The sequence below is a fragment of the Tachyglossus aculeatus genome, chromosome X1 (genome assembly GCF_015852505.1).
Source record: "Tachyglossus aculeatus isolate mTacAcu1 chromosome X1, mTacAcu1.pri, whole genome shotgun sequence".
NCBI lineage: Eukaryota > Metazoa > Chordata > Mammalia > Monotremata > Tachyglossidae > Tachyglossus > Tachyglossus aculeatus.
Window position 1 is genome coordinate 81,839,924 of NC_052101.1, and position 27,085 is coordinate 81,867,008.

At 46.3% G+C, this 27,085-nt stretch overlaps 1 protein-coding gene across 1 annotated transcript in view; it reads left to right on the forward strand.

The window, feature by feature from the left end:
* The first annotated feature begins 9,095 nt into the window (after positions 1–9,095).
* Positions 9,096–27,085, forward strand: part of WNT7A (Wnt family member 7A) — a 63,749-nt gene continuing 45,759 nt past the window's right edge. The window contains exons 1-2 of the mRNA XM_038772901.1: positions 9,096–9,166; positions 11,511–11,737. Of these exons, the coding sequence (XP_038628829.1) occupies positions 9,096–9,166; positions 11,511–11,737 (298 nt within the window). The remainder of the gene's footprint in view (positions 9,167–11,510; positions 11,738–27,085) is intronic.

The window sequence follows — 27,085 nt, forward strand, 5'->3', positions numbered from 1 at the left end:
TTAACAAAAAACGTAAAAAAACCCAAACACCATAAAACAAAACAAAACAAAAAACAGTACAGTAAAGTTGATGGACATGTCCCCTGCCCACAAAGAGCCTACAGTTTAAAGGAGGAGACAGACATTAAAACAAATTACTGATACAGGAAATGGGAGAATTTAAGGATATGTACATAAGTGCTGTAGGGCTGAGGGTGGGGTGAATATCAAGTGCTGAAGGAGTACAGATCCAAGGGCATAGGTGATAGTGGAAATTAGGACTTGGGGAATGTTTCTTAGAGAAAATGTGATTTTAGGAGGCTTTTGAAGGTGGGGGAAGTGGTGGTCTGTCAGATATAGAGGGGGAGGGAGTTCCAGGCCAAAGGGTGGACATGGGCAAGATGTCAGTGACGAGAAAGACGAGATTGAGGTACGGTGAGCAGTTTGGCATTGGAAGAGAGATGTGTGCGGGTTGCACTGTAGTAGAAGATCAACAAAGTAAGGTAGGAGAGGGAGAACAGATTGTGTGACAAAGTCAGTGGTAAGGAGTTTCTGTTTGATGTGGAGGTAGATGGGCAACCATTGGATGTTTCTGAGGAATGGGGTGATATGGGGTGATATGGACTGAACCTTTTTTTTAGAAAATTGATTTGGGCAGCAGAGTGAAATATGGACTGGAGAGGGAAGACACAGGAGGCAGGGAGGTCAGCAAGGAAGCTGATGGAGTAGTCAAGGTGGGATATGATAAGTGCTTGGTTCAGCATGGTAGCCCTTTGATGGAGAGGAAGGGGTGGATTTTAGACATGTTGAGAATGTGGAACTGACAGGATTTGGTGACAGACTGCTTATATGACTGAGTTTGAGAGGAGTCTTAAGCAAGATTTATGGTAGTAATAACAATTCTGATATTGATTAAATGCTTACTATGTGCCAAACACTATACTAGATAATCAGGCCAGACGCAGTTCGTGTCCCACGTGGGGTTTACACTATAAGTAGAAGGGAGAGTAGTTATTGAATCCCTATTTTACAAATGAGGAAACAGAGGCCTAGAGACCTGCCCAGCGTCATGCAGCAGGCAAGTGGCCTCTAGACCTGTAAGCTCCTTTTAGACTGCAAACTCACTGTGGGCAGGGAACGCATCTACCAACTCTGTTACACTGTATTCTCCCAAGTGCTTAGAACGGTGCTGGGCACACAGTAAGTGTCCAACAAATATGACTGCTTGATCAATTGATAGAGTGGTGGAGCCAGGAATAGAATCCAGGTTCTCTGGCTCCTGGGCTGGTACTCTTCCACTAGACCGTGCTGCTTCGCTGTGAGGAGCTGAAATGTACTGCAGTATTGAAAACAAATTTACACAAAATAATAACTCCCTTCTGGGCTCAATGTACCTTTGCACCCCCACCCCTGCACTGCTCTCTTCACAGTCAAAGTGAGCTATTCACCTGCGAATGTGGAAAACACCCTGATAACACCACCCAATTATGTCAAACCAATCTGAACGGTTGGGTAGGGGAGTGGTGTTTATCTCCACCCTCAAGTGACTTGGATTAACATTGGGGCTCATCCCCTTAAAACAGGCATTTTCCGAAGTATCTGGGGCCGCTGGGTTCCTGCCCATTGCATAGTTCCCACACCCAAGCAAGGAGAGAAACTGGTCCTATTGGTCTTCACTCCCTCTCCTCAGGCCTCAACAGCTGAAAGGAAAGAAGAAAAAACACCCTCAAGGTGGGGGCTTGTCCTCCACCACTCTTAGCATTTGAAGCGTGCACGCGCACACACACACACCTATTGATTTGCGTACTTCATTTATTTCTTCCTGTTTTTAATTTATCCGTGCTCTTGCTGTTACCAATAGTATTTATATTTTCCCTACTGCTCTCACTGTATGCATTCAATCGGAGTTTACCTTTCTCCCTCATTAGACTGTGAAAACCTGGAGAAGAAGGACCAGGTCTTTTACTCCTATTTTACTCTTCCAATTACCTAGTCCAGTGCTCGGAACACCATGGATGCTCAATAAATACTCCCCCTCTAGCCTGTAAGCTCCTTGTGGGTAGGAAACAAACACATCTCCGAACTCTATTATATTGTACTCTCCCAAGTGCTTTGTACAGTGAGCTGCACACAGTAAGTGTGCAATATGAATAAGACTGGTTGGTATTTCATGGAATGGAATTTCCTTGTTGGAGGGAGGGGGTTAAGGAGAGCAATGCAGGTAGAAGAACTTAATCTCTGAGAAATGGCCAAAGCACAATATAACAGGAGGTTAGGCTTAGTCCAGTTGGCTCCCTGGGAGAAAGTTGATCTTCCTAGCAGGCTGCTACTCAAATAGGTTTGCTTGTACTCAGCTTTAACTCTTGAAAAAAAAAATCCTCAAGTTTGGTTCAATGAGCAAGTGTGGTGAAAACTATCTCTCAATTTCAGTCTCGTCATAGACTGGATCCATGCTAGAATTCCAAGTTCCAACTCTGGTGGATAAATAGGGGTAATCATTGCTTGGGATTGAGATAGTGGTAGGGGCAAAGTCAGAGTTAGTTTGCCTAGCTGCTTGGAGCTAGGTTGGGGGGCTGGTTGGAAATTAGAGCCACCAAGAGAATGGCTCAGTTTCTTGGCTAGGCCCATGTCCATCAGGCTGTATAGGTTTGGGTTCCCTGACCTTCTGGCCAAGGCAGGTGAAGACACCCACCTTTCAGTTGTGGTGGCTGAGGGGCCTTCTTGCCCTCCCTGGAGTTGCAGCTAAAACCTGACCCTTCCCTGGCCCTGGGACTATGGAGGGGCTTTTCTTATCTCCCCTTCAATTCCCTCCCCACTCCTGAGCATGGTCAACAACATGGCCAGGAGGGTAAATGGAGGGAAGGTGGGATAAATACTTCACCCTGTCCATAATTAGCCAGTTTGCCTCTAATAATAATAGTGTTGGTTAAGTGCTTACTATGTGTCAAGCACTGAGGCAGATATAAGATAATCAGGTTAGACACAGTCTCTGTCTCACATGGGGCTCACAGTCTTAATCCCCATTTTGCAGATGAGGTAACTGAGGCACAGAGAAGTCAAATTATATGTCCAAAGTCACACAGCAGAGAAGTGGCGGAGTCAGGATTAGAACCCAGGTCCTTCTGACTCCCAGGCCTGTGCTCTATCCACTAGGCCAAGCTGCCTCTGTCCTCATCAAAGAGCTGTTCAGAGCTCTTCAGTTCCAGTGTCCTCGACCCCCTTGGAATCTCCTCCCCAACCATTTTGGGAGTTCTGATCTCCAGGAAAAAGCATTGTGATAGAGAATGAGAAATTTCCTATTAGTCATAGGTGTCAACGTTTCATTTTGAGTGAGAGAGTGAACTGGGGGCTGACTTCTAGGGAGTGGCAAAGAGCTCTCTTTGCCAACACAGTCCCCAAAGAGATAATGAGACCCAATAAGACCATGCGGTGAGGTTGAGGGGGGGTGTCATCCTCCTTGCCATCCATCCCTGGTCTTTCTTCCCTTCTTTTTAAGATCTACTGCAGGACCAAGAGAGAGACTTTTCGATGAAGGGGTGATGTACAAGGTAAGTAGTCAATAAATTCTGTTGATGATGGTGTTGATTATGTGAGATGTGAGATGAGTCTTCTAAACTGTGAGCCCACTGTTGGGTAGGGACTGTCTCTATATGTTGCCAACTTGTACTTCCCAAGTGCTTAGTACAGTACTCTGCACACAGTAAGCGCTCAATAAATACTATTGATTGATTGATTGATTGGGAATGTTGGTTTTACAGGCTGCTTACATTAGCCAAAACATTCTACTGTGACATGGGGGCATATAGCTTCTGCATATTTAATTCCAATATTTTGATCTAGCTTTTATCCTCTTTAGTTTTACTGACCCAATTCTTTCCTGGTTCTCCACCTTATCTCACTGGCAGCTCCTTTTCAGTCTCTTCCACTGGCTCTTTCTCTGCCTCTCATCCCTAGCTGGCAGGTTCCCTAAGGCTCTATTCTGGGTACTTGTCTCTTCTTAATTTACACTCACCCCCTTGGGAAGCTCATCTGCTCTCCTAGCTTCAGCTATCACAGTTGACAACACCACCCTCTTCCCTGTCTCTGAGGGCCACAACCTTGACATTAACTTTGACTCCTCTCTCTCTTTAAGACCCTATATTCAATCTGTCACTAAATTCCATCCGTTTTTCCCCTATTAAATATCCAGGATTCCCCCCACTTCCTCTCTGTTCAAAAGGCCACCATGCTGGTCCAAGTGTCTGTCACACTTGAACTTTACTGTGGTATCAGTCGACTCACTGATCTCCTTGCCTCCAGTTTCTCCCCTCTCCACTTGATACTTATTTCCCTAATGATCCTGCTGCACACATCTCCCTACTAGTCAAAAAACCTAAAATGGTTATCCATTCTTCCCTGCATCAAGCAGAAACTCCTGACCGTTGGCTTTATGGCATTCAGTCGTCTCTCTCTGTCCTACTTATCCACTCCCTTTTCCTACTACACCCCAGCTCACACTCTTCATTAATCTCTTCACTGTGCCTCATTCTCATCTCTCCTGCTGACAACGTCCTGCTCATGCCTCCCCTGTCCCCTTTTTTATGATATTTGTTAAGCATTACTATTTGGGAAGCAGCGGGGTCTAGGGAATAAAGCACGGGCCTGGGAGTCAGAGGACCTGGGTTCTAATACCAGCTCTGCCAATTCCTTGTTGTGTGACTTTGGGCAAGTCACTTAACCTCTCTGTGCCTCAGTGTCCTCAACTGCAAAATGGGGATTCAATACCTGTCCTCCCTCCTACTTAGCTTTTGAGCCCCAGGTGGGGCAGGGACTGTACCCAACCTGATTAACTTGTATCTATCCTAGAGCTTAGAACAGTGCTTGTCACACAGTAAGGGCTTAACCGATGCCATAAAAAGCACTGTTCTAAGCGTTGGGGTCGATACAAGTTAATCAGGTCCAACACAGTCCCTGTCCCACAAGAGACTCACAGTCTAAGTAGGACAGAGGTGCCTGGAACTCCCCACTCCCTTCAAATCTGACAGAGCACAGCTATCCCTGTTTTCAAAGTCCTTCTGAAATCATATTTACAAGAGGCCAGACCCAGTTAATTTCTAATCTCCTCTGTTTATATTCCCCCTCCAGCCTGTTCTACACTTCTGCACCATCTAACCACTTAAGTATTCACTACCTTCTATAGCACTTTCATCCATAGCCCAGTAAGAAAATCAGTACTTGAACTATTTTAGATATTATTGGTAATAAAATAGATAGGTGTAATCACTGACATTTGTACTCACTGATTGAAATTTGAAGAGCATTGGATGTTCAGCCTTGAGGGGGTGTATGGACAAAGGCAATGGAAACCCAGAAAAATCATTTCTAAGTTCGTGTTAATCACCTTTCCTGTAGAAGCTAGCAGGGTGGTGGGGGAGAAGAACACTAAAATAAATTGCAGAAGGTATTATGTTTGTACAGATTTATTACTCTACTTGTACATATTTTCTACTCTATTTTATTTTGTTAATATGTTTTGTTTTGGTGTCTGTCTCCTCCTTCTAGACTGTGAGCCCGCTGTTGGGTAGGGACCGTCTCTATATGTTGCCAACTTGTACTTCCCAAGCGCTTAGTACAGTGCTCTGCACACAGTAAGTGCTCAATAAATACGATTGATTGAATGAATGAATATTAGGGGAAGAAAAGGGGGATCCGTTCAATTCCTGCTCTTGAAACCATTCCGATTCCTTCCCTGCCCTTGCACCCCCCAGCCTGGTCAGCCCCAAAGCAGGCTGAACACCCCTGCCACATCAGGAACTAAGAAAGCCTCAACTGTCCTTGGACTGAACCAACAGCATTACAGAGAGGCCCAGTGATTGGAGTTAATGTCGGTCTCCCCTTCTAGACTGTAAGCTCCTTGTGGACAGGGATAGTGCTTACCAACTCATTTGTTTATAGTGCACTGTCCCAAGCATTTAGTACAGCGTTCAGTACACAGTAAGCACTCAATGAATACGATTGATTGACTGGCTGACTAGTATCTGGATTAGGGCCAGATGGTGTTTCTACTATCTTTCGTTAAAAAAATAAAACTGCTGGATCCCCTCTAGCTTTCTTTCCCAATCCCATGGATAGCTTCTTTTTGGTTTATTGTGAAAACAGCAATTCGACTCTATACGATGAAATCAATTCTGTTCCCCCTCAGTACTTTTCTCGAGGGAGGGGTAGCTCTCTTGAAGATTGGCGTCTGGCCGAGGCCGGTATTCAAGGCAGGTCCCACCTTCATCCTCCTCCAGCCTCGGCTCCGGTGCAGGGTTTTCCCGCAGGCGATCTCCCGGGGGCTCTTCCCGCTGGACTCCTGTGTATTCACTCAATAGATACGATGGAATGAATGAATGAATGAATGTACTTCTTGCGGCTACCAAGCTGCAGGGCGCCACCGTGCCCACCAGATGGCGCATGTACAAAGAGAACGCTCCCTCGGTGCGCGGCAGGTGGCGCGTGGGCCGCCTTTCTAGCGAGCTGCCGTTGCTGTCTAATCGACGCGCCAGTCCCAGCTTGCTCTTACCCTCGGGGTCTCCGATTCCCGTTTCAGTGCTACCCGGAGCTGTCCCAGGACGGGCAGAGGAAAGGGACTATAGGAGAAGCGCGCTCTCCTGTGCACCCTCGGAAACTCCAGCCCGACCTCTGCGTTGCACACTCCGTCAGCGGTCTGACCCAAAACCACCCTTTGCGCCCCCCCCCCCAACTTCCTACTCTCCAAGTCTCTCACCCCCTCCCCACTAAGGTAGTGCAGAATCGCGCCCCCGCCGCACTTGGCGCGTTGCGCGAGGAGCCGGGGTGGCCCGAGGCGCTGTCCCTTCGCCCCCTCCCTGAGCACGGAGTTGCCAGGGTTCCCTCCCCACCTTCATCGTGCACTCGCCGCCTGACCCCCAGAGAGTGTCTGGAATGGGGTATAGATTCCACTCCCTGTCGACCACTTGTTAACCTCGGAGCCCCGGAGTGGACTACAGGGAGGGAGGTCCCGGGGTACGTGTCGGGAAAGATGAGGGAGTGGGAGGGAATTAAAAATAAATCCTAGTTTTTATTGTTATTTCCCTTGTCAGGATAACAGCGGGAGCGGAGTCCTGATTCCAGGCCCCACCCCTGTTATCGTTCCGGTCACCTCCAGGCCCTAGTGCGGCGAGACGCAGTGGCCAACGGTCCCCACCCCAGTCCTGCTCGGCCCCGCTCCCCACTTCAGGGCCTCTGACTGGCTCCGAGTCCCTTCGGTGAAAGCTAAAAAAAAAGCGAGAGAAGGGGAGCCGGGCAGGGAAGCGGCGAGTTGCCCCCAATGAAAACTCGGTCTTCAGCGTCCCAAGTTCTTTTGTCAGGGTACAAACGCAGCAGAGCGCATGGAGCAAGGTGATCCACACCCCCATCCATGGCACCAGTCAACCTAGGGAGCGGAGAGAGACTGGCGGAACTAGGCCCCCAGATCCTCCCCCCTCCCCCGCACAAGACACCTGGGAAGCAGGAGGGTCCTTCCACCCTTCGGCTCGTTGCCTCTGCCCCGGAGCCAGTGACCCCAAACTGGAGCGAAGAAGCAGCCCCTCGAGGCCCTGGGGTGGGGGTGGGGGCAGGCGAGGTCAAGAGCCGCGAACCAACAAAGTGCTCTTTCTCCGTGGGCGTCCGGCGGAGAGCCGCCCCTCAATAACCCGAGATAAGATCGTCGTCAGCGACCAAGACCTGGGGCTCCGAGCCGCCGGGCCGAACTGAGCGCTTCTCCCTCGTCCCCCAGCACCAGGTTCCCCTGCCTTTACCCCCCCCCCCGCCCTTCCCACTGCAACGACGGCATCTCTGCTCGCGTCCCGGGTATCCCCCCCGTCTACCTAGCGCACACGCGACGCCCTAAAGAGACCCATTAAACCCCGTAGAGGGAAGAAGGCAGGGAGGGAGGGAACAGGAGGGCAAAGGACAGCAGGAAAAATTCTCCAGGGCCGCCTCCACCCTCTATCCAGCCCCGTTACTCGATCTCTCCCGAGAGGGCGGAAAGTGAGTGCTGTGTCCCGCGGGAGATGCGCGGGGTTTCTCTCCTGGGGAAGAGAGGGAGACGGGGAGGGGAGAGGGCGGGGGGCAAGAGAATTTGTGCCCGGGGGAGAGAGAGAGGCAGCTTTGGGAAGGCGCAGCTCCGGGATCGCACCGCGGAGCAGGCTCGCGCCTCTGCGCTCTCACAGCACCCCGATACTCCTCCGACCCTAGCCCATCGCCGGGGACCCCACAAGGTCGCTGGAGAGTCCAGATCAGGAGGCGGACAGCGGCAACCCGGGCAGTGCGCGCTTTCAAGCAGGTGATCGGCGGGCGGGCGGGTTCTCACGCCCCTCTCCTCCTCCTCCTAGCCTCCCCCCCCCCCCCCCGCCAACTCCCCATCCCAGCCTCCGCCGTCTCGCCCCACTCCCTCACCCTCCTTTTTTATTATTTAGGCAGTCCGCCCCCCCAACCCCTCCCCGTCCCCCTTCCCTGAGAACACGCCCCGAATATTGGGAGGAGAGAGATAGTAACATTGAACCAGAGGGGCTCGGGAGAGAGGCGCAGCCCCAACGCTCTGAGTAGTCCCAGTACTCAGGGGGATACGTGCGACACGGAGAGAAATCCAAGATAAAAGGAAAGAGAGAGAGGGAGACAGACAGAGAGGGATACAGAGAGATAGATACCTAGGGAGAGAAACCGGGATAGAAGGAGGAAAGAGAGAAAGAGACCGAAAGAGCGAGAGATCCCGAGAGAGATCCAGATAGACGGCAGACGCTTCAAAGCGCCTACTCTTTCCATCCCAGAACAACCCGGGGGACCTTTCCCATCATAGAAGCACGGACTCTCTCTTCCCGCTCTCACCCCATTGCCCCCCCTGCCCTAGCCTTAGCCCGGGAGCCCCTGTGCGTGATATGGTGATTGCTTTGATTGTCTCTTGGGATTTACGAAGACTGCTCCGGGCTCCTGCTCAGTCTCCGACTCTCCCCGGCCCCCGAGGTCCCGCCTGCTGCATTGCCGGGGGGGCTCAGCCCCGTGCAGGGCGCCCCCGGCCCGAGCCCAAGCCTTAGCCCCGCAGCCCCCAGCCCCCTCCCACCCTGTGCATGACGAGCTGAGCGCCGCCAGCGGGGAATATGAATCGGAAAACAAGGCGTTGGATCTTCCACGTCTTCCTGAGCCTGGGAATCGTCTATATCAAAATTGGGTAAGTCGCCAGGGCAGGGGCTAGAGGGTGGGAAGTCGGAGGATCGGGAGACCTGGGATGCGGAGCTCCTAGCCTCAGCGCCCCTTCCTCTCCCCACCCTCTTTGTCTGGCTCCTGTCCGGACTTGCTCGTGCCTCCTGGGGAAAGTTTGAGGAGCTGGGGTCTGGCGGAGGATGCAATGGTCAGAGCCGGGAGTGGCCAGATCTCCTGCTCAGAACGGAGCGAATCGTGGGGTGCGGTGATCAGAGAGGGGTAAGGATGGGAGAGGTGCGGAGGAAGGGGCTGGGGATAGAGATGCACAAACACACCCAAGTACGGTACAGTATCCAGAGATAACGCGGGCCGAGGACTTGTCCCCTCCGCCGCGCGCGCACAAACACACACACACACACACACACACACACACACACGTTACACGTATAGAGACACAGACATACCTAGGCACAGTTCCCCACGTCCATCCACAAAAGCGAGACTCTCACAGCACGCTGTAGAGACCCGGCGAGGAGTGGACAGCTCTGTATCGCTCCAAGCCCGGCCCTCGCTCGCGCCCCTCACCTCCTTGCCTTCCCCTCCCCTCCTCTTCCTTCTCCTATCCCCAGCTTTTCCAGGCGGGGCTGGGGTTCACGGGGCAAGTTACTCCAGCGGCGAGGGTGACTGAAGCCCCGGGAGGTAACAGGCTCTCGTCGGGGTGGACGTTGAGTCACCGGGCGGAGCGGGGCTTGGACTGGTGTCGGAAGGATTCATTCATTCGTTCAATCGTGTTTATTGAGCGCTTACTGTGTGCAGAGCACTGGACTAAGCGATTGGGAGAGTACAATACAGCAATAAAAAGAGACGATCCCGAGGGGCTAGTTCCCCTCCCGGCTCCCTTCCCACCGAGGGACACCCCGGCAGAGACATCAGACAGCGGCGGGGAGGTACCCCTGGCAGGTTGCTATCCCGTAGCGCTGCGGGTCTTTATTGGTAATTTCAAAAATCTCCAACTACCCCCGCCGCCCCCCCCCCCGCGCACACACACACACACACACACCCCTCACTGCCCTCCCCTCCCCCCCCCCCCCCCATACACACTCCGCCCCTTGCACACACGCCGGCCCGCGCTCTCACTTAGTTATCACAAAGTCCGGTCACGTTCTGGCGAAGACCGGGCACGCTCTTTGATCTTGAATCTAATTACGAATGAGGGGGAAAAAATTGCCAAAGAAAATAACCCAGTCCTCTCTCCCCACCTCTCAACCGCTTCTACTCCCCTATCGCCCACCCTCTCCCCAAACCCCACCCCATCAGCGGGAAAAAGGCGAAGAGGCCACACTGATCCACTCTTTCCTCTGAATGTCACTGTGTTATTGTCCCCAGCAGACACGTTGGGTTTGCCTTCATTACGGGAGGGAAAATGAGGACGATGGTATATATCCGCTCCCCCCACCCCCCCCCGCGGAATACACATAACCCACCAATAACATTAACCTCCATCACAGGGAGGGGATGGGGTGGGATGGGGTGGGGTGGCGGACGAAGAGGACCTACGTTCTAATTCTGGTTCCGCCGCTTGTCTGCTGTGTGACCTCGGGCAATTTACTTAACTTCTCTGTTCCTCAGTTCCTTATCCACAAAATGGGGATTAAGGCTGTGAGCCCCATGTGGGACATGGAATGTGCTCAACCTGAGTAGCTTATATTTATCTCAGCGCTCAGTACAGTGCATGGCACATAGTAAGCATTTAACAAATACCATGAGCAAAAAAAAAGTGCTGTATTTAGAGAAGCAATGTGGTCAAGTGGATAGAGCACAGGCCTAGGAGTCAGAAGGACCTGGGTTCTAATCCCAGATCCCCTAATTGTCTGCTGCGTGACCTTGGGAAAGTCACTCATGTGTCTCAATTACCTCATCTGTAAAATGGGGACTAAGACTGCGAGCCCCATGTGGGACAGGGACTGTGTCCAACCTGATTTGCTTGTATCCAGCCTAGGACTTAGTACTAGTGCCTGGCACATAGTAAGTGCTTAACAAATACGACAATTACTATTATTGTAATATCTATATGCACAATGCCATATAGCATGCATTAGCATAGCATTTATTGCTAATCACCACAATATTCATAGTCCTTTAAGCAAACTTCTCTTAGTTCTTAATGGCTTGAACTAAGGAGCCGATACTGGTGATTACATGCTTTGCTAAGATAAAGTTCAAGTCTTTTCTCTTTAAATAAAGCATCCTGAATTAGTCTCACCCACCCCCATTTCTCCCAACCCCCATCCCCACCCCCATGTAGGGAATCAATGTGACCTGAGAAACTGTTTTTTGCCCTGATGTCTGGTTTGTCTTTCTTCTCCTTCCAGGGGCTTCTCCTCAGTGGTGGCTCTCGGGGCCAGTGTCATTTGTAATAAGATCCCAGGGCTGGCTCCCAGACAGAGGGCAATCTGTCAGAGCAGACCCGACGCTATCATCGTGATCGGAGAAGGGTCTCAAATGGGAATCAACGAGTGTCAATTTCAGTTCCGCAATGGACGCTGGAACTGTTCTGCTCTGGGAGAGAGGACGGTCTTTGGAAAAGAGCTGAAAGTGGGTATGTTACCTTCTTGCAATGTACTGCTGGGGCTGGAACCACAAGGCCACCAATGGGGTCAGGCAGAAGAGGCTGTTTGAGGTAGTAAAGAGTTGAATGAGATGAACTTTATTCTTCATCAGGGATGCTGAGGACAGTTCAAACAAGCTCATATCACCAGGTATCTCCCTGGGACATACACTGCAGGAGAGTAATATGTAGCAAAATAATTCTGCAACTGCCTGCATGTTAGCCTGTATTCCTCCTACAAGCCCAGAGGTTGGGTCTACACTTGCAAATTAACCAGGATCTCAGGCCCTCCAAGGTACTCTCTCAATATTTCAGGAGAAAGTATTTATTTTGGCCTGAACTATTTATATATTTGTAGGCCTGGCTTATTGAAGTAATTTGATCAAAAAGAACTTGACCTAAGAGAAAATGCACATACTTTCACATACAGTCTAACCAAATAAACACTGTGTTTGTTTATAACGCAACCAATGAAAACTGAAAAAAAAAAGCAAAGGGATGATGCTAAAAATTTGTAAAATGGACAACTTCAAGGCAGTCTCAGGCTGGGTAGAAACAGGGAAAGTAAAAAGTTGAGTCAAAAAATGGAAACATTGGGGAAAAAAAGACAACTAGGCAACAACTAAGGAAAAAAAACAGTTCTCTGAAAAGCCGTTGGTTTATATGGAAAAAGTGACTGAATAATTGCAGAACTTTTTACTTAATTTACCTGTTTAAATTAAATTACCTGTTTAAATGCAGCCTTAGAATAATGGTTTCCCTTTACATGAGTCCTATGTATTGCAGAACATACACTGTCACCCTCTCAAAGCTCACTGAATGTTCAATAAGGCATTATCGTGTGTACACTTAGGTACCTTGAAATGTCATATGGGGAAGGGCGAAAGTAGAGAGAGAAAAAGAGAGAGGCTTTTGGTCAATTTGCAGTTTGAGGAGTGATTTTTATTCACCCAATTTTTCTTCCTAAATGAGGAATACCCTAGAACACAATTTTTAAAATGTTATGCATCTTAATTTAAGGAGATCCATGTTACTGTTTTGAGAAATCACTGCCACTATAGTCAGAAATCACTAGGAGTTTTGACAGATAGCATGATTGGGTATAGTACTCAAAATGAGGCTAGGCTGCTAAATTCAGCAGGAGTTAGAAACCTTTGATAAAATTGGACTTTGGGTCCAACAGATCAAGCCACATCAAATGATCACCTTCTGCTTTATCAATACCATTGAGGTTTATTTTCTTTAAAGAAGGGCTAAATTTTCCTCTAGTAGGCTATAGGTATATACCAGTCTGTCCTTCACATTCAAAGCTGATGCTGCTGAAGTGGAACTCCATCTATGTGTATTATTGATGAAGGCTAGCCGGTGCACACAAAAAATATAGTAAGGTGTATTCCCTAGCCCTTTAACCCATTGGATGAGCATTACTCCATCGGCTGCATATTAAGACTGTGTGCTCCATGTGAGGCAAGGACTATGTCCAACCTGATTAGCTTGTATCTACCCCAGTGCTTAGAACAGTGCTTGACACATAGTAAGCACTTAACAAATATCATTATCATTATTAATGCCATGGGTGCTGCTGAATAGCTCTGTTTTCTCTTCAGCTGGTCCCTCTGATGACTAATTGCTGCCTAGAAAGACCCCTTACCAACTCTCTTTTATTGTACTCTCCCAAGTAATAATAATAATAATGGTATTTGTTAAGCAGGTACTATGTGCAAAGCACTGTTCTAAGTGCTGGGGAGGTTACAAGGTGATCAGGTTATTCCACAGGGGGCTCACAGTTTTAATCTCCATTTTACAGATGAGAAAACTGAGGCACAGAGAAGTGAAGTGACTTGCCCAAAGTCACACAGCTGACAGTTGGCAGAGCCGGAATTTGAACCCATGACCTCTGACTCCAAAGCCCATGCTTTTTCCACTGAGCCACGCTCCTTCTCCTAAGTTCTTAGTACAGTGCTTTGCACACAGTAAGAGCCTAATAAAGATGATTGATTGCTTGAAATGGGTTTTGCCCATTCTGCAGACAAAAGCTGTACCAAGACATAGAACACATAAAGAACAGCCTCTGGCCCTACGAGCTTTGATCTTTCTAAAATAACAGGACACTGCTAGATTCATATGCAAATCAATATGGCTTGTGATGGGTTTTTATTTTTTCTTTAGATTTTGAGAAGCTTTGCTTTTGTGTCTAAATCTGGACTGTTGGGATAAGTGTTAATGTTTTTCATTTTTGTGTGAGACTCCTTACCCCATCCCACCTAATCAGAGAAGCCTTCAGGGAGGAGGTGAGATTTGCACTTTGAAGAAGGTTAGAAATGAAATGGTGGATGCCAAGTAGGATGCTGTTGGAAACATCAGGGAAGTTCATTCAATCGTATTTATTGAGTGCTTTCTGTGTGCAGAGCACTGTACTAAGCGCTTTGTGGTGGAACCTGGCGATGGGAAAAGGCCAAAGGAGATTGAGAGAGAGGATCAGAAGTGAGGGAAAGGAGGGAGAAAAAAATGCTGCATATGAGGGATCCTTTTTGGAAATTGTGTGAATGACTGGAATCTGAAACATAGGGTGATGGGAACCCATTGGAGGGTTTGGGAGGAAAAAATAATATGGTTGCAACCAATTTTTAACCAAGTAGTAGAGGGCTTGGAGGAGATTAGAGCAGTAAGTCTGACAGTCAGAGTGAAAGTCCACTTTATTGGGTGCTTGACACCGATCTCTGTTTGAGCTGGGGGCAGTCCACGCTTCGCATGGGTCCTGTGTTTGAGGGCCAGGTAGGGCCAGACCAAAAACAGACGCCCCTCAAGCCCCTCTCTGCCCATTTCTTCCTTGGGTAAGACCAGACCCAAAAAAGGCAACCAGATTTGGAAGACTTTGCTCTAATTTTGTATAGACAATCACTGGGGATTTATTTATTTTTTGTTTCTCCACAAAGGCTTTGAACAGAGAAAAAGCAGCTTTTAATTCCTTAGAAGACTTTGTTAAGCTGCTGTTTTGTCACCATTCTGTCATCAGTGCACTTTTATTTACTGTAAATTAAAAATAAATTTGCCTGAGAAATCCTCCAAATGCACCTACCAGTTCAAAAGGAAAAGCTGTCATATTTGCTTTACCTTTTAATAGTACCTTCATGGGCTTCTTCTGGTACCTTCTTTGTATTGCACTCTGCCTCCCTGCTATCACCCATTCCTTTTCCATCACCACAAAAAATTGGAGAAAAGTCCAGGTGAAAGTTCTTCATGACAGTGGCAAACATTTCATAAACACTTTATTAGAAATCGTTGCTGTCTGTAGCTGTGATGAAATTGTTCCTCCTCCTGCTGCTCCATCCTTTCCCTCTAGCTCTGTTCACACAGGGCTTGGCTGAAGTACTTCAGAGAAAAGAGGACCGACATTAAAACTTAAGAACATAAAAAAAATTGCCATTATTGAATCAGAACAATGGTCTATCCAGTACAGTATCCTGCCTCTTAACTGGATGCTGGAAAGAATGGATACTGGGAGAAACCATCATCATCATCATCATCATCAATCGTATTTATTGAACGTTTACTATGTGCAGAGCACTGTACTAAGCGCTTGGGAAGTACAAATTGGCAACATATAGAGACAGTCCCTACCCAACAGTGGGCTCACAGTCTAAAAGGGGGAGACAGAGAACAAAACCAAACATACTAACAAAATAAAATAGAATAGATATGTACAAATAAATTACATAAATAGAGTAAAAAAATATGTACAAACATATATACATATATACAGGTGCTGTGGGGAAGGGAGGGAGGTAAGATGGGGGGATGGAGAGGGGGACGAGGGGGAGAGGAAGGAAGGGGCTCAGTCTGGGAAGTCCTCCTGGAGGAGGTGAGCTCTCAGCAGGGCCTTGAAGGGAGGAAGAGAGCTAGCTTGGTGGATGGGCAGAGGGAGGGCATTCCAGGCCCGGGGGATGACGTGGGCCGGGGGTCGATGGCGGGACAGGCGAGAGTGAGGTACGGTGAGGAGATCAGCGGTGGATGGATGGATGTCGAAAACAGCAACTACCATACAGTTCCTCCACTCAATCAATCAGCCAATGTATCTATTGAGGGCTTATCCTGTGCAGAGCACTGTACTAAGCACTTGGGAGAGTGCAATAGAATTGAGTTGATAGACATATTGCTTGCCTACAAGAAGTTTATAGCCTAAACATACTGTTGCCCTTTCAGAGGTGGAGCAGGTAGAAGTGGAAGGAGTGAGGAGGAGGAGATCAGTTGGCATCACAGGAGTGTATTTGATTTCTTTTCACTTTCTCCTGCTCTGAAGGGGTGGGAGGGTTTATCACATACTTATTTATATTATTCTCTGTCTCCTAGTCTAGACTGTAAGATCATTGTGGGCAGGGAACATGTCTGCTTACTCTATTGCATTGTGCTCTCCCAAGTACTTAGTAGAGTGCTCTACAAGTAGCTAGTGCTCAATACATTCAATTGATTGACTGATTGCTCAGACCTCTGTTTAGAGCATCTGGTCCACTGCAAGACAGTTTTTTTTTCCTAGTGGAATTTCATCTGGCCATTTTTGTCCTAGCAATGATAAAGCCACATCAGAGCGAGTCTAGCGAGAAGATAGTGTTAAATTATGGGGCACGAACATGGTACCAGTAGGGGCAAACCATGTGTGCAAAGGATTAAATTTTGAAAAACTCTCACATAATCTCCACATATTTTTGGAGCCCTAAAGATTGCTCCCATGCTAGCTAGATAATATTAGGAGGATTTGATACTATTACCTTTTCTTGTAATTCTGTCCAGAAAGACTCAAAAGTGTTAGACTGAGCAGGTGCAGACTGTGAGATTACAGATTACGGATCTATGAGATTATATATGTGTATTCCTGATTTGCAGCGGCTACCTAGGAGTGTTGGCGGCTCTGTACTGTCTTCCTCACCCTGCTGTCCTGCCATCCTGTCCTGGGTTAGATAAGGTTTCAAGGAGTAGAGGAATGGTGATTGCCCCTAATATGGCAGTGGGGTGGTGAGCAGGGAAGGGTAAGTAGGAGAGCTCAAAATAGTAGCCTGTCAATCAGGGGGACATGCTGACACCAGGGTGCCTCTGATAGGCTCACAGGTGAAACTAATGGTACATGGCTCCAAAAATATTAATCTTGTTTACATCGGGCCCTGCCCACTAACATTAGTATAAGCTCCTATAGAATGTAAACTCCTTGTGGGCAAGGACCCTGTCTACCATCTCTGTTATATTTTACTCTCCCAGGCACTAAGTACAGTGCTCTGCACACAGTAAGTGCTCAACAAATATGCTAGATCGTGACTCAATGGAAAGAGCCCGGGCTTGGGCGTCAGAGGTCATGGGTTCTAATCCCAGCTCTGCCAATTGTCAGCTGTGTGACTTTGGGCAAGTCACTTAACTTCTCTGTGCCTCAGTTACCTCATCTGTAAAATGGGGATGAAGACTGTGAGCCCCACGTGGGACAATCTAATCACCTTGTATCCTCCCCAGCACTTAGAACAGTGCTTTGCACATAGTAAGCGCTTAACAAATGCCATTATTATTATTAAGTTGGCATCTAATATTAGGTTTTCTCTGTGCAGATATGGGCCCATATTGGAGTTTTCTAAAGGAAAATTTCTTTCAAAAATTATGTCTGCCCCAGCAAAGTTATAGTTGAATTGCAACCAGAGGTTCAGTGGCCAAACTGAAAGGTACCAGCAGAAAGTATATTTCTGAGCCTCTTCTTAGTCACTCCTACCTAGAGAGAGACAGCATCTGAAATCCTGTGGGCTCCCAGCTTGTGTGAAGTCCTTAAGGGCAGGGATTTGTGTCCACTAGGTGTATTGCATTGTACTCTCCCCAGCACTCTAAACTGCCCAACACAGAGTAAGTGCTCAGTAAATACCATTTATTGATTAATTGATTTATTGATTGATTGAGGTGGCTTTAAGGTACTTAATTTTCAGCCTTGAAAGATCCACAGAAATGTGAGAGGTGTGGTTATGTCTAGACAGGCAAATTGAAATGGAGTTTTGAGGCAATTAAATGGAGGCCACCCAAGCATGAAGCAGGGTGGGAGGATGGGAATGTGATGGGGGTGGCAAAGTCTAAGATTTTTCCTGTCAGGTCCAAGTGCTCAAGTCAGGGTTGCTGGGTTGGCTTGGGGGTGGGGCTAGTGGTGTGTGCCTCCGTGAATAACTGCAGTACCTATAGGATCTCCCTTCTGTGAGTACTAGGTGGGAGAGCAGATAGCTCATCCAAAGTGATAATGTGTCCAAAATAGAAGTTTTAATGGAAAATTAATTAAAGAAAGGCACACAACTGGTGTAGACAGGATAAGAGTTTTTGTCTCCACATCCCAAATTCACTAGAATGTTGCTCAACCCTCCATTTATTTCATGCTCTTAGTGTAGGCAAAGGGTGTTTGCATGGGATGGGGCTGGGAGCAGGGAGAAAAGAGAGAGGATGAGAATACCTGCATGAGACAGACATGCTTTTCGAAGAGAGTTTTAGCAGAGAATATTCAGTCAGGAAGCAGCGTGGCCTAGTGGATAGAGCATGGTCCTGGGAGTCAGAAGGACCAAGGTTCTAATCTCGGTTCTACCACTGGTCAGCTGTGTGACCTTCAGCAAGACACTTAACTTCTCTGTGCCACACTTACCTCATCTGTAAAACAATGATTAATACTGTAAACCCCATTTGGGACATGAACTGTGTCCAACCTGATTATCTTGTAACTACCCCAGTGCTTAGTACAGTGCCTGGCACATAGTAAGTGCATAACAAATACCATTAAAAAAAGGATCCACAGGGAAAACCTCAGCACCTATTTAACCATAACAGTGATTGAGCTGTGATTACAAAACCAAAATGATGAGAGTCACATACCTCTAGTCCTGCCCATATCAGTTTAAATGGCATCAACATAAGAAGCAGCGTGGTCTAGGGGATAGAGTATGGGACTGGGAGTCAAAAAAATCCTGGGTTCTAATCCTGGCTCCACTACATGTCTGCTGTGTGACCTTGGGCAAGCCACTTCACTTCTCTGTTACCTCATCTATAACTGAGACTTGAGAATTGAGACTGTGAGCCCCACATGGGACATAGACTGTGTCCAATCTGATTAATTTAGTGGCAAGAGCACAGGTTTGGGAGACAGAGGACATAGGTTCTAATCCAGGCTCTGAACTTGTCTGCTGTGTGACCTTGGGCAAGTCACTTAACTTCTCTGTGCCTCAGTTACCTCATCTGTAAAATGGGGATTAAGACTGTGAGCCCCACGTGGGACAACGTGATTACCTTGTATCTACCCCAGTGCTTAGAATAGTGCTTGGCACAAAGTAAGTGCTTAACAGACACCATAACTATTATTATTATTATCTACCCCAGCACATAGTACAGTACCTGGCATAAGTACACGCTTAACAAATGCTATGAAAACAAAAAAAAAAAACCCAAAGCATGCTGACTTGACTGGCAGGAAACATCAGAGGTGTTTCAGCCCTCCTCAGGTTTGTCCTTCTATCCCACTACTGACCTGGGTGACCTCAGAATAGTTTCCAGAGTCCAGTAAGGCAACAACAAGGTAGGAATGGGGTTGAGGGGCAAGGCTGCTACCACATCTAGACCACAACAATCAATTATGAATATTTCCCTGCCAATGAGCAGGCACTCATGAGAAAGCTACTAACTGCCTTGTCTCCACAAGTCTGGCCTTCTCAAGGTGAAATGATGCTTAATTGTAATAAAAAACAAAAACAAAAACAAAACAGCTATCAACTCCTCCTTTATTGGACTGAAAACATGGCAGGAAATCTTCCAATCATATTAACTTGAATTCTTATTCTTTTTTACCTAACTGTTGTGAAGATGGCCCAGTATGCATGTGACATAATCATAATAATAATAATGATGGCATTTATTAAGCACTTACTATGTGCGAAGCACTGTTCTAAGTGCTGGGGAGGATACAAGGTGATCAGGTTGTCCCATGGGGGGGCTCACAGTCAATCCCCATTTTACAGATGAGGTATCTGAGGCACAGAGAAGTAAAGTGACTTGCCCAAAGTCACACAGCTGACAGTTGGCGGAGTCGAGATTTGAACCCATAACCACTGACTCCAAAGCCCGTGCTCTTTCCACTGAGCCACACTGCTTCTCATATCCATATAGAGAACATAGTCATATTACTCTCTTCTGGCCTCCACCAAGAAGCTAAATGGAGGATTCCCCTATTCTTCTTTTCAGGTTTGATTCCTCTCTCATTGGACTTGCAGAAACTAGGGATCACCAAATAGGTTCTAATTTAAATTACTTGTGTTCTAGGACAGAGATGCTCCTGGGATGCCAGGGTGAGGTTGTGGAAAGACCTTGCTCCTTATATGGCACAGCTCTCTGCCTTTGAGCCCCAGGGATAGGAGGACAGGCTATGATTTTCCAATACCATGGAGAATTGCTTAACACATCTCTTGGTGGAGACCCCAGCTATAAAATAATAATAATAATAATGATGGCATTTATTAAGTGTTTACTATGTGCCAAGCACTGTTCTAAGTGTTGGGGAGGTTACAAGGTGATCAGGTTGTCCCACTGGGGGCTCACAGTCTTAATCCTCATTTTACAGATGAGGTAACTGAGGCACAGAGAAGTTAAGTGACTTGCCCAAAGTCACACAGCTGACAATTGTCGGAGCCGGGATTTGAGCCCATGACCTCTGACTCCAAAGCCTGTGCTCTTTCCACTGAGCCATGCTTCTTCTCTGCTCACCGGCACTCCGGTCACCCCCTGCCATAGGGTAACTGAACGGGACCCTGCCAACTGATCGATAGATCAACATTTTATTCACCTCAACACCAGAGAAAGCAAATTTACAAAACAGTAGTTATGAAAGGGGGCTCATTAGTGTGAAGGAAGCTCGAGTCTGCTCCATTAGAGCTCAGGACACACCAGCCCATTGAGTCTGCTGTGAGCTGATCTTGGAGGGTCTCCCCGGAGAGAGAAAACCTATGTAAGTCAGATGCTGCCAGAATTCCCCATAGCTAGTCCCAACTTCAAAATTCCCTCTCTGTTGTGACTTTTTCTGACAGAAACTTTTTCTGGCAGAATAATGAAGTGATATATTCTCACAAGGAGTTTACACTCTCATGGGGAACATTAGTGTCAACTCTGTCCCTCATCAAAACTTAAGCTCCTTTTGGGCAGGGAATGTGTCTACCAACTCTATTGTACTTTCACAAGTGCTTAGTTCAGTGCTCTGCCCACATTAAGTGCTCAATAAATAACAGTGGTTGATTGATTGTAAGCTATGGGCAGGAGAAATGGCTGAGAGGATATTCATCATGCCATGATGTTACTCTAGCAGTCTGAGTTAGATTCTGCTCCTCTGTGCCTAATGGTGACTTCCAATCAAGGACAACTACTTTCTGTGCTCATGCCCCAGTGCATCTCATGGAAATCAGCAAGCCAGGTAGAGGAAGGAGTGTCTTGAGGACTGCATTTAGTCTAGGTCATGGGGAACATAAAAAGCAACATAGCCTAGTGGATAGAGCATGGGCCTGGGAGTCAGCAGGACCTGGGTTCTAATCCCAGCTCTGTCATTTGTCTGCTGTATGACCTTGGGAAAGTCACTGAACTTCTCTGTGCCTCAATTACCTCATCTGTAAAATGGGGATTAAGATTGTGAGCCCCATGTGGGACATGGACTGTTTAACTTGTTCTACCCAAGCATTTAATACAGTGCCTGGAACATAGTAAGCACTTAACAAATGCCACGAAAAAAGGACACCTTTTATACCTTAAATGATAGCACGATACAGACCAGTCTCAATTATCCATGCTAATGGGAATAGGATGTGGAAAAAGAGTGACAGCCTTCAGATAATCCAAAAATCTTATTTTAGTAGTAGTAGTAGTAGTAGCAGTAATGCACTGTGATAGGTGTTTGGGAAATATAGAATAAAGAAGTGACACGTTCCATACTCACAAGGAGTTTACACTCTAATTGGGGACATTAGTGTCCCTCATCAAAACTTAAAAAGTAGCAGAACTATCTGATTTGAACTTTACTTCATTTCTGGTGGATGGGCAATGAAATGACTAAAAATGGGGAATAGGTGAGATAAGGAAGAGAAGTAAAGAACATGAATAATCTAAAAACTAGATTGATAATCAGTACCTCCAGATTTGGCAGTTCAGTGGTTTACACAGAGACCTGCCTCCAAGGGGTGAGCTTATTTCTTAGAAATCATTTCTCAGTAGAAAAATGCAGTTTTTGCCCAGAATCAGTATGAGACAAATCTCAAGTTAAGGGATTGACTAACTGCCTTGTCTGTTGGGTAGGGACTGTCTCTATTTGTTGCCAACTTGTACTTCCCAAGCGCTTAGTACAGTGCTCTGCACACAGTAAGTGCTCAATAAATACAATTGATTGATTGATTGATTTCTAGCCCTATTTAGCTCAGTTGTGGCAAAAGGAACTAGGAACTTTTCATTAGCTTGCTGAAGAGTCAGTTCTTGTTGGCATCACTAAAGCAACACTGGGATTTGTGATTTTTTATTTTTCATTTCAAATTCTTGTCAGGTGTGTGCCTAGTGCTGAAATGTGTCCAAAGTCAAAGGTGTGCCTTTCAGGGGAGAACTTTGGTTGAAGGAGATGAAAGTTTTCTTCTTTGAATGACCAGGATGTGAGGTATTACACTGAAGAAGGACCTTGATTTGGACTTTAGAGATGAATCAAAATTCATAGTAAAATGTTTTAACCTAGGGACAGGTGAAACTCTGCTGGTGCACTGTTAGCACACACACATACATTCAGGACTTAGAACAGTGTTTGGCACATAGTAAGTACTTAACAAATACTACTATTATGATTATCATTACTTATATGATCTGAGGGCTCTAGCTCTTACTTTGCCCTTGAATTACCCAAACATTTCAGGGAGAAATATGTGGCTCTTTCAGACCAAAGGTTTTCATGCATCTAACTACTACTTTTGAGGGGTGTAACCATGCCCAGCTCATCCTTCAGGACCTGGATTGGAGTCTTGGGGATCTAGTGGTGCTAAAGGGATCCAGGTTTTGGTCCACTGAGCCTAACAATCTCATTTCCAATGTAAGTGCTAGTGGCAAAGCAGTGCCCAAAAGTAGCTTTGTGTCCCAGGCTCAGACTTTGAAGAGGTGATGATTATCACAGCAAGATAAAGAAATGGCCTCAGGGTCCCCATACTGTAGCTGCAATTCACATCAGAAAGGTTTCATACCTGACTTCAGATGATATGTCTTGTGGGTACATGTTTTAAAGAAACAAAAAGGGTTACGTTTCTTGAGAAGAGGGTGGGGGTGGGCCAGCTTAAGTGCATACTGTACTACACCTGGTGCGGTCGATGCATTTTCACCCTGCAGTGAATGCAGCTACATATAATATACTGTCAGAATGAAATATGCATCAATGTGGGACATATTCTGAAATACCAAGTGTTGAGGATGATTCATACATTCCTAAGAGAGGCTTTCATTCTGTTTTGAGATCTCTCCTGTACCTGGAAGGATAATTTAAACCTCAGTTCAGAATTTCAATAATCTGTGTGTCTATAAAGCAACATGAAGCACAGAGAGCAGCACGGTGTAGTGGATAGGGCACAGGCCTGGGAGTCAGAAGGTCATGGATTCTAGTCCTGGTTCCACCACTTGTCTGCTCTGTGGCCTTCACTTCTCTTTTACCTCAGTTACCTCATCTGGAAAATGGGGATTGAGACTGTGAGCCTCATGTGGAACAGGGGCTATGTCCAACCCAATTTACATGTATCCACCCCAGCATTTAGTACAGTGCCTGGCAAATAGTAATCGCTTAACAAATACCATGATTATCATTATTATTATTATTTTATTATTATAGAGGTAGGCAGGTAAAAATGGTTAATGGTCAGAGATTGTGGAGCTAGCGAGGGCTCATATGCTTGAGAAGCAGCGTAGCCTCATGGAAAGAGCACAGGCCTTGGAGTCGGAGGACTTGGGTGCTAATCCCAGCTCTGCCACTTACCTGTTGTGTAGGCTTGGACAAGTCACTTCCCTTCTCTGTGCTTCAGCTCCCTCATCTGCAAAATGAGGATTCATTACCTGTTCCCCCTCCTACTTAGACTGTGATCCCCATGTAAGGCCTGATTATCTTATATCTACCCAGTGCTTGGCACATAGTAAATGCTTGACAAATGCCACAATTATTATTATTATTTTCAATGATAAATGTGTACTAAAATCTTTTCAAAACTATTTGAGTGGGGAAAAAGAACTTCCTTTCACACCATATTTTTAATCCTCCAGAAATGTGACTTGCAAAGATATATGTGTATGTATTTGGTCTTGAATAATAGGAATACTAGAGAAAAATGATTTTTGACACCACTGCTTCATTAGGTTAAGATCGTAACAGGCTGTGACTACCCCGTCTCCTCCAGTAGGGTTTAACCATCTGAAAATCCCAGAGTTGTGCTCTCCTTTCTTTGTTGCCTCTCAGAGCACCCAGGACAGGACTTGCCCTGCAAGATGCCATATCTACACAAGGACCCCAAACCGATTTGTCATGGAAAAGCTGAGTTTTAGTTATGAATCCTTATGGGGAAAGCTTAATGCCCAACTCCTAGATAATGGTAGCGGAAGCTGTGGCATGTAGACACAAAATTGCTCAACCTCATTCTGAGTCCATCTCAGAAACCATGACATCAGCATATCAGCCTGATTGTCACCCTACCAACCCTGGGTGGACTGAGAGTCAAGGCAGACAGGCATTGTGGGGAGGGGAGGGAGGTTAGGTCTGCCACTATGGCACCCTTGGACATCTTCTGCCAATATTATGAACTCTTGAACCAACTAGAAGGCACATAGGAGAAAGTTGTACCATGGACCTACTGCAGGGCCTCTAATCTCACCTTTTCAAGGTGATCTGTGCTGAAGGTTAACCAAAAGGACAGATACCTTCCCCCTCCTTTCGTTGGATTAAAAACAAGGCTGGAGGCAGGTGTAATCTGCTCAGATTCTTTCCATTTTTGAAACTCCTGTTTGCCTGTTGTAACCACATTATTTGAATGATGCTGTTTTTTTTAAATACCTGAAATTTTTTCTATATTTGCAATCTTTGAATAAATTGTTAGCTTTATTAACTCTTCTCGGGCCAGATTTCTGTGCTTTCCTTCCTTGATATACAGTGCTTTATAAGTCTTGTTGGCTTCACCAGTGGTTATTACCCTTTAAAATTTGATTCAATACTCCAGGACAGTACATTTATGAATAGGAAGAGGCAGGTCCAGTTGTGTAGGCAGAGAATGAGCTTCTGCTTACCTTTGTACTGACTGGAGGTTTTGAGATCAGTGAAATTCTGAACTGGTTCTAATCATGCTACAGGATTGGCAAGATATGCTGTATTTTCCATCTGTATATTTTCATAATCATCATATATTTCAACTCATGTCAAGGCAGATAACTCCCTCTCTGACCCATTGGCTTTAAATAGCAAAAAATACAATGTGCTGTGTGGTTTCCAGTAAGATACTGAAATACGCTCAGATAATATTCCGGTGCAGGCAATTTAGGGCCAAGCTGGAGAGTGATAGGACAAAATTTATTACGCATATTTGGATACCATTTTATTTCCTTTGAACAGCAAACTATCATGATCATTATCTTGCTTAACTGTATTCTAGTTTCACTTAAATGAACTAGACATGTTAAGCTGTGTCATATGTGAAACAACATGGTTGGGAGAAAAATCCAACTCTTTTAAGATTCACAAACCATTTAACACACACAGTTACTAGTCAAAATATTTTAAAACCAAATAGTTTAAGGATAACTCAGTTCTACCCTTATGCAAAGTCTTAAGTTCGGGGTTTTCTGTTTTCACCTTAAACAATCCTTTAGAATGGCTAAAGTGCATCTTCAAATAGACTAAGGTTCACAGCTCCTTCTGTCCCTAAGCCAGTGTTGAAACCATCCAAGACAGTCAGCACCTGGAGCCCAAATAATAATCCCAGCTCCTCTACTTGTCTGCCGTGTGACTTTGGACTAGTCACTTAACTTCTCTCTGCCTCAGTTACATCATCTGTAAAATGGGGATTAAGACTCTGAGCCCCACGTGGGACAACCTGATTACCTTGTATCTACCCCAGCACTTAGAACAGTGCTTGGCACATAGTAAGCACTTAACAAATACCATCATCATTATTATTATGATTGCTGAATGAGGATGAGAAGCTAATGTTTCACTGCTTTCTCGTAGGAGAACTTAACCAACTCAGCTCTTGACTGGCAAAGTCTCCCTGAGCTTTAATGTTGGTGTAGAGTAAAACAGAGTTATGTCGGTGTTGGGTTGATTCTTACCTGCATGGAATTTTCTGGAAGCCAAGTTTGGCAGAAACCCACGGTCCCCCTGCCTGATTGGCCTAGCTGCCCAAAGACCTAGAAGCTCTGACTTCTCACTTGAGGGAATACCCTTTACTGCTGAATCAAAGAAATGGGGGAGTCTCCATCCCCCGTAAATTTTGAAATGCCATCCGGCAAAGCAGAAAAAAGCTTCCTCTGGGGTATGGCCTTCAGGACTGAGCAGGCTGTGCTATGTCTAACTGTTGCTCCTCTCCTTCTTCTTCTGCTTGGGAACCTGCAGAAGCTTCTGGAACTCCACTTGTCAATATCGTGGGGGTTGAGGATGGCAGAACAAAAATGGGTAGAACTTCCTTTTCATGGCTTCCACCCCTCAGCCTAAATTGTTTCAGGATTCAAACAAGTAGAACACAGAAACTTATTTATGTACAATGTGAAGAGGAGCTAGTGCATTCCTAAATTACTGAGGAAATTGTTCAAGAAGAATGAATTTTGCTGAACATGCTGCACCTACAGTTCTGGCCAAGGTCAGCAAGACCCTGGGTTTTCTGCTGTGGAATTGCTCGGGCCGACTTCCTTTCTGCACATGAACCAAATGCTGCAGCTAAAATAATCTTCCTTCTCACTCTTTTCCCTGAATCCCTTTTATCTTTCAGCTCAATATTTAAGCTTCTTGTCCTTACTGTCAAGGCTCTCTACTACTCTGCTTGCCCAGACCTCCTTTCCCATCTCCACCTACTCCTTAACTCACTACTACCTACTCTCCCGGCAAGCACATCTTTCCTTTTTATTCTTCCACTCCCACATCTTTGTATGTGGCCTCAAGCTGCCTTTCACACTACCTGTCTGGTGAGTCACCTAAAGACTCACTTCTTCCAGGCTAAATGATCAATCTCTAAAGGCTGCCAGAATGTAACCAAGATGTGGGTTCAGGCTCACACCTTTATTCCCTTGCATTAGTGATTCACAACCACTAGATTT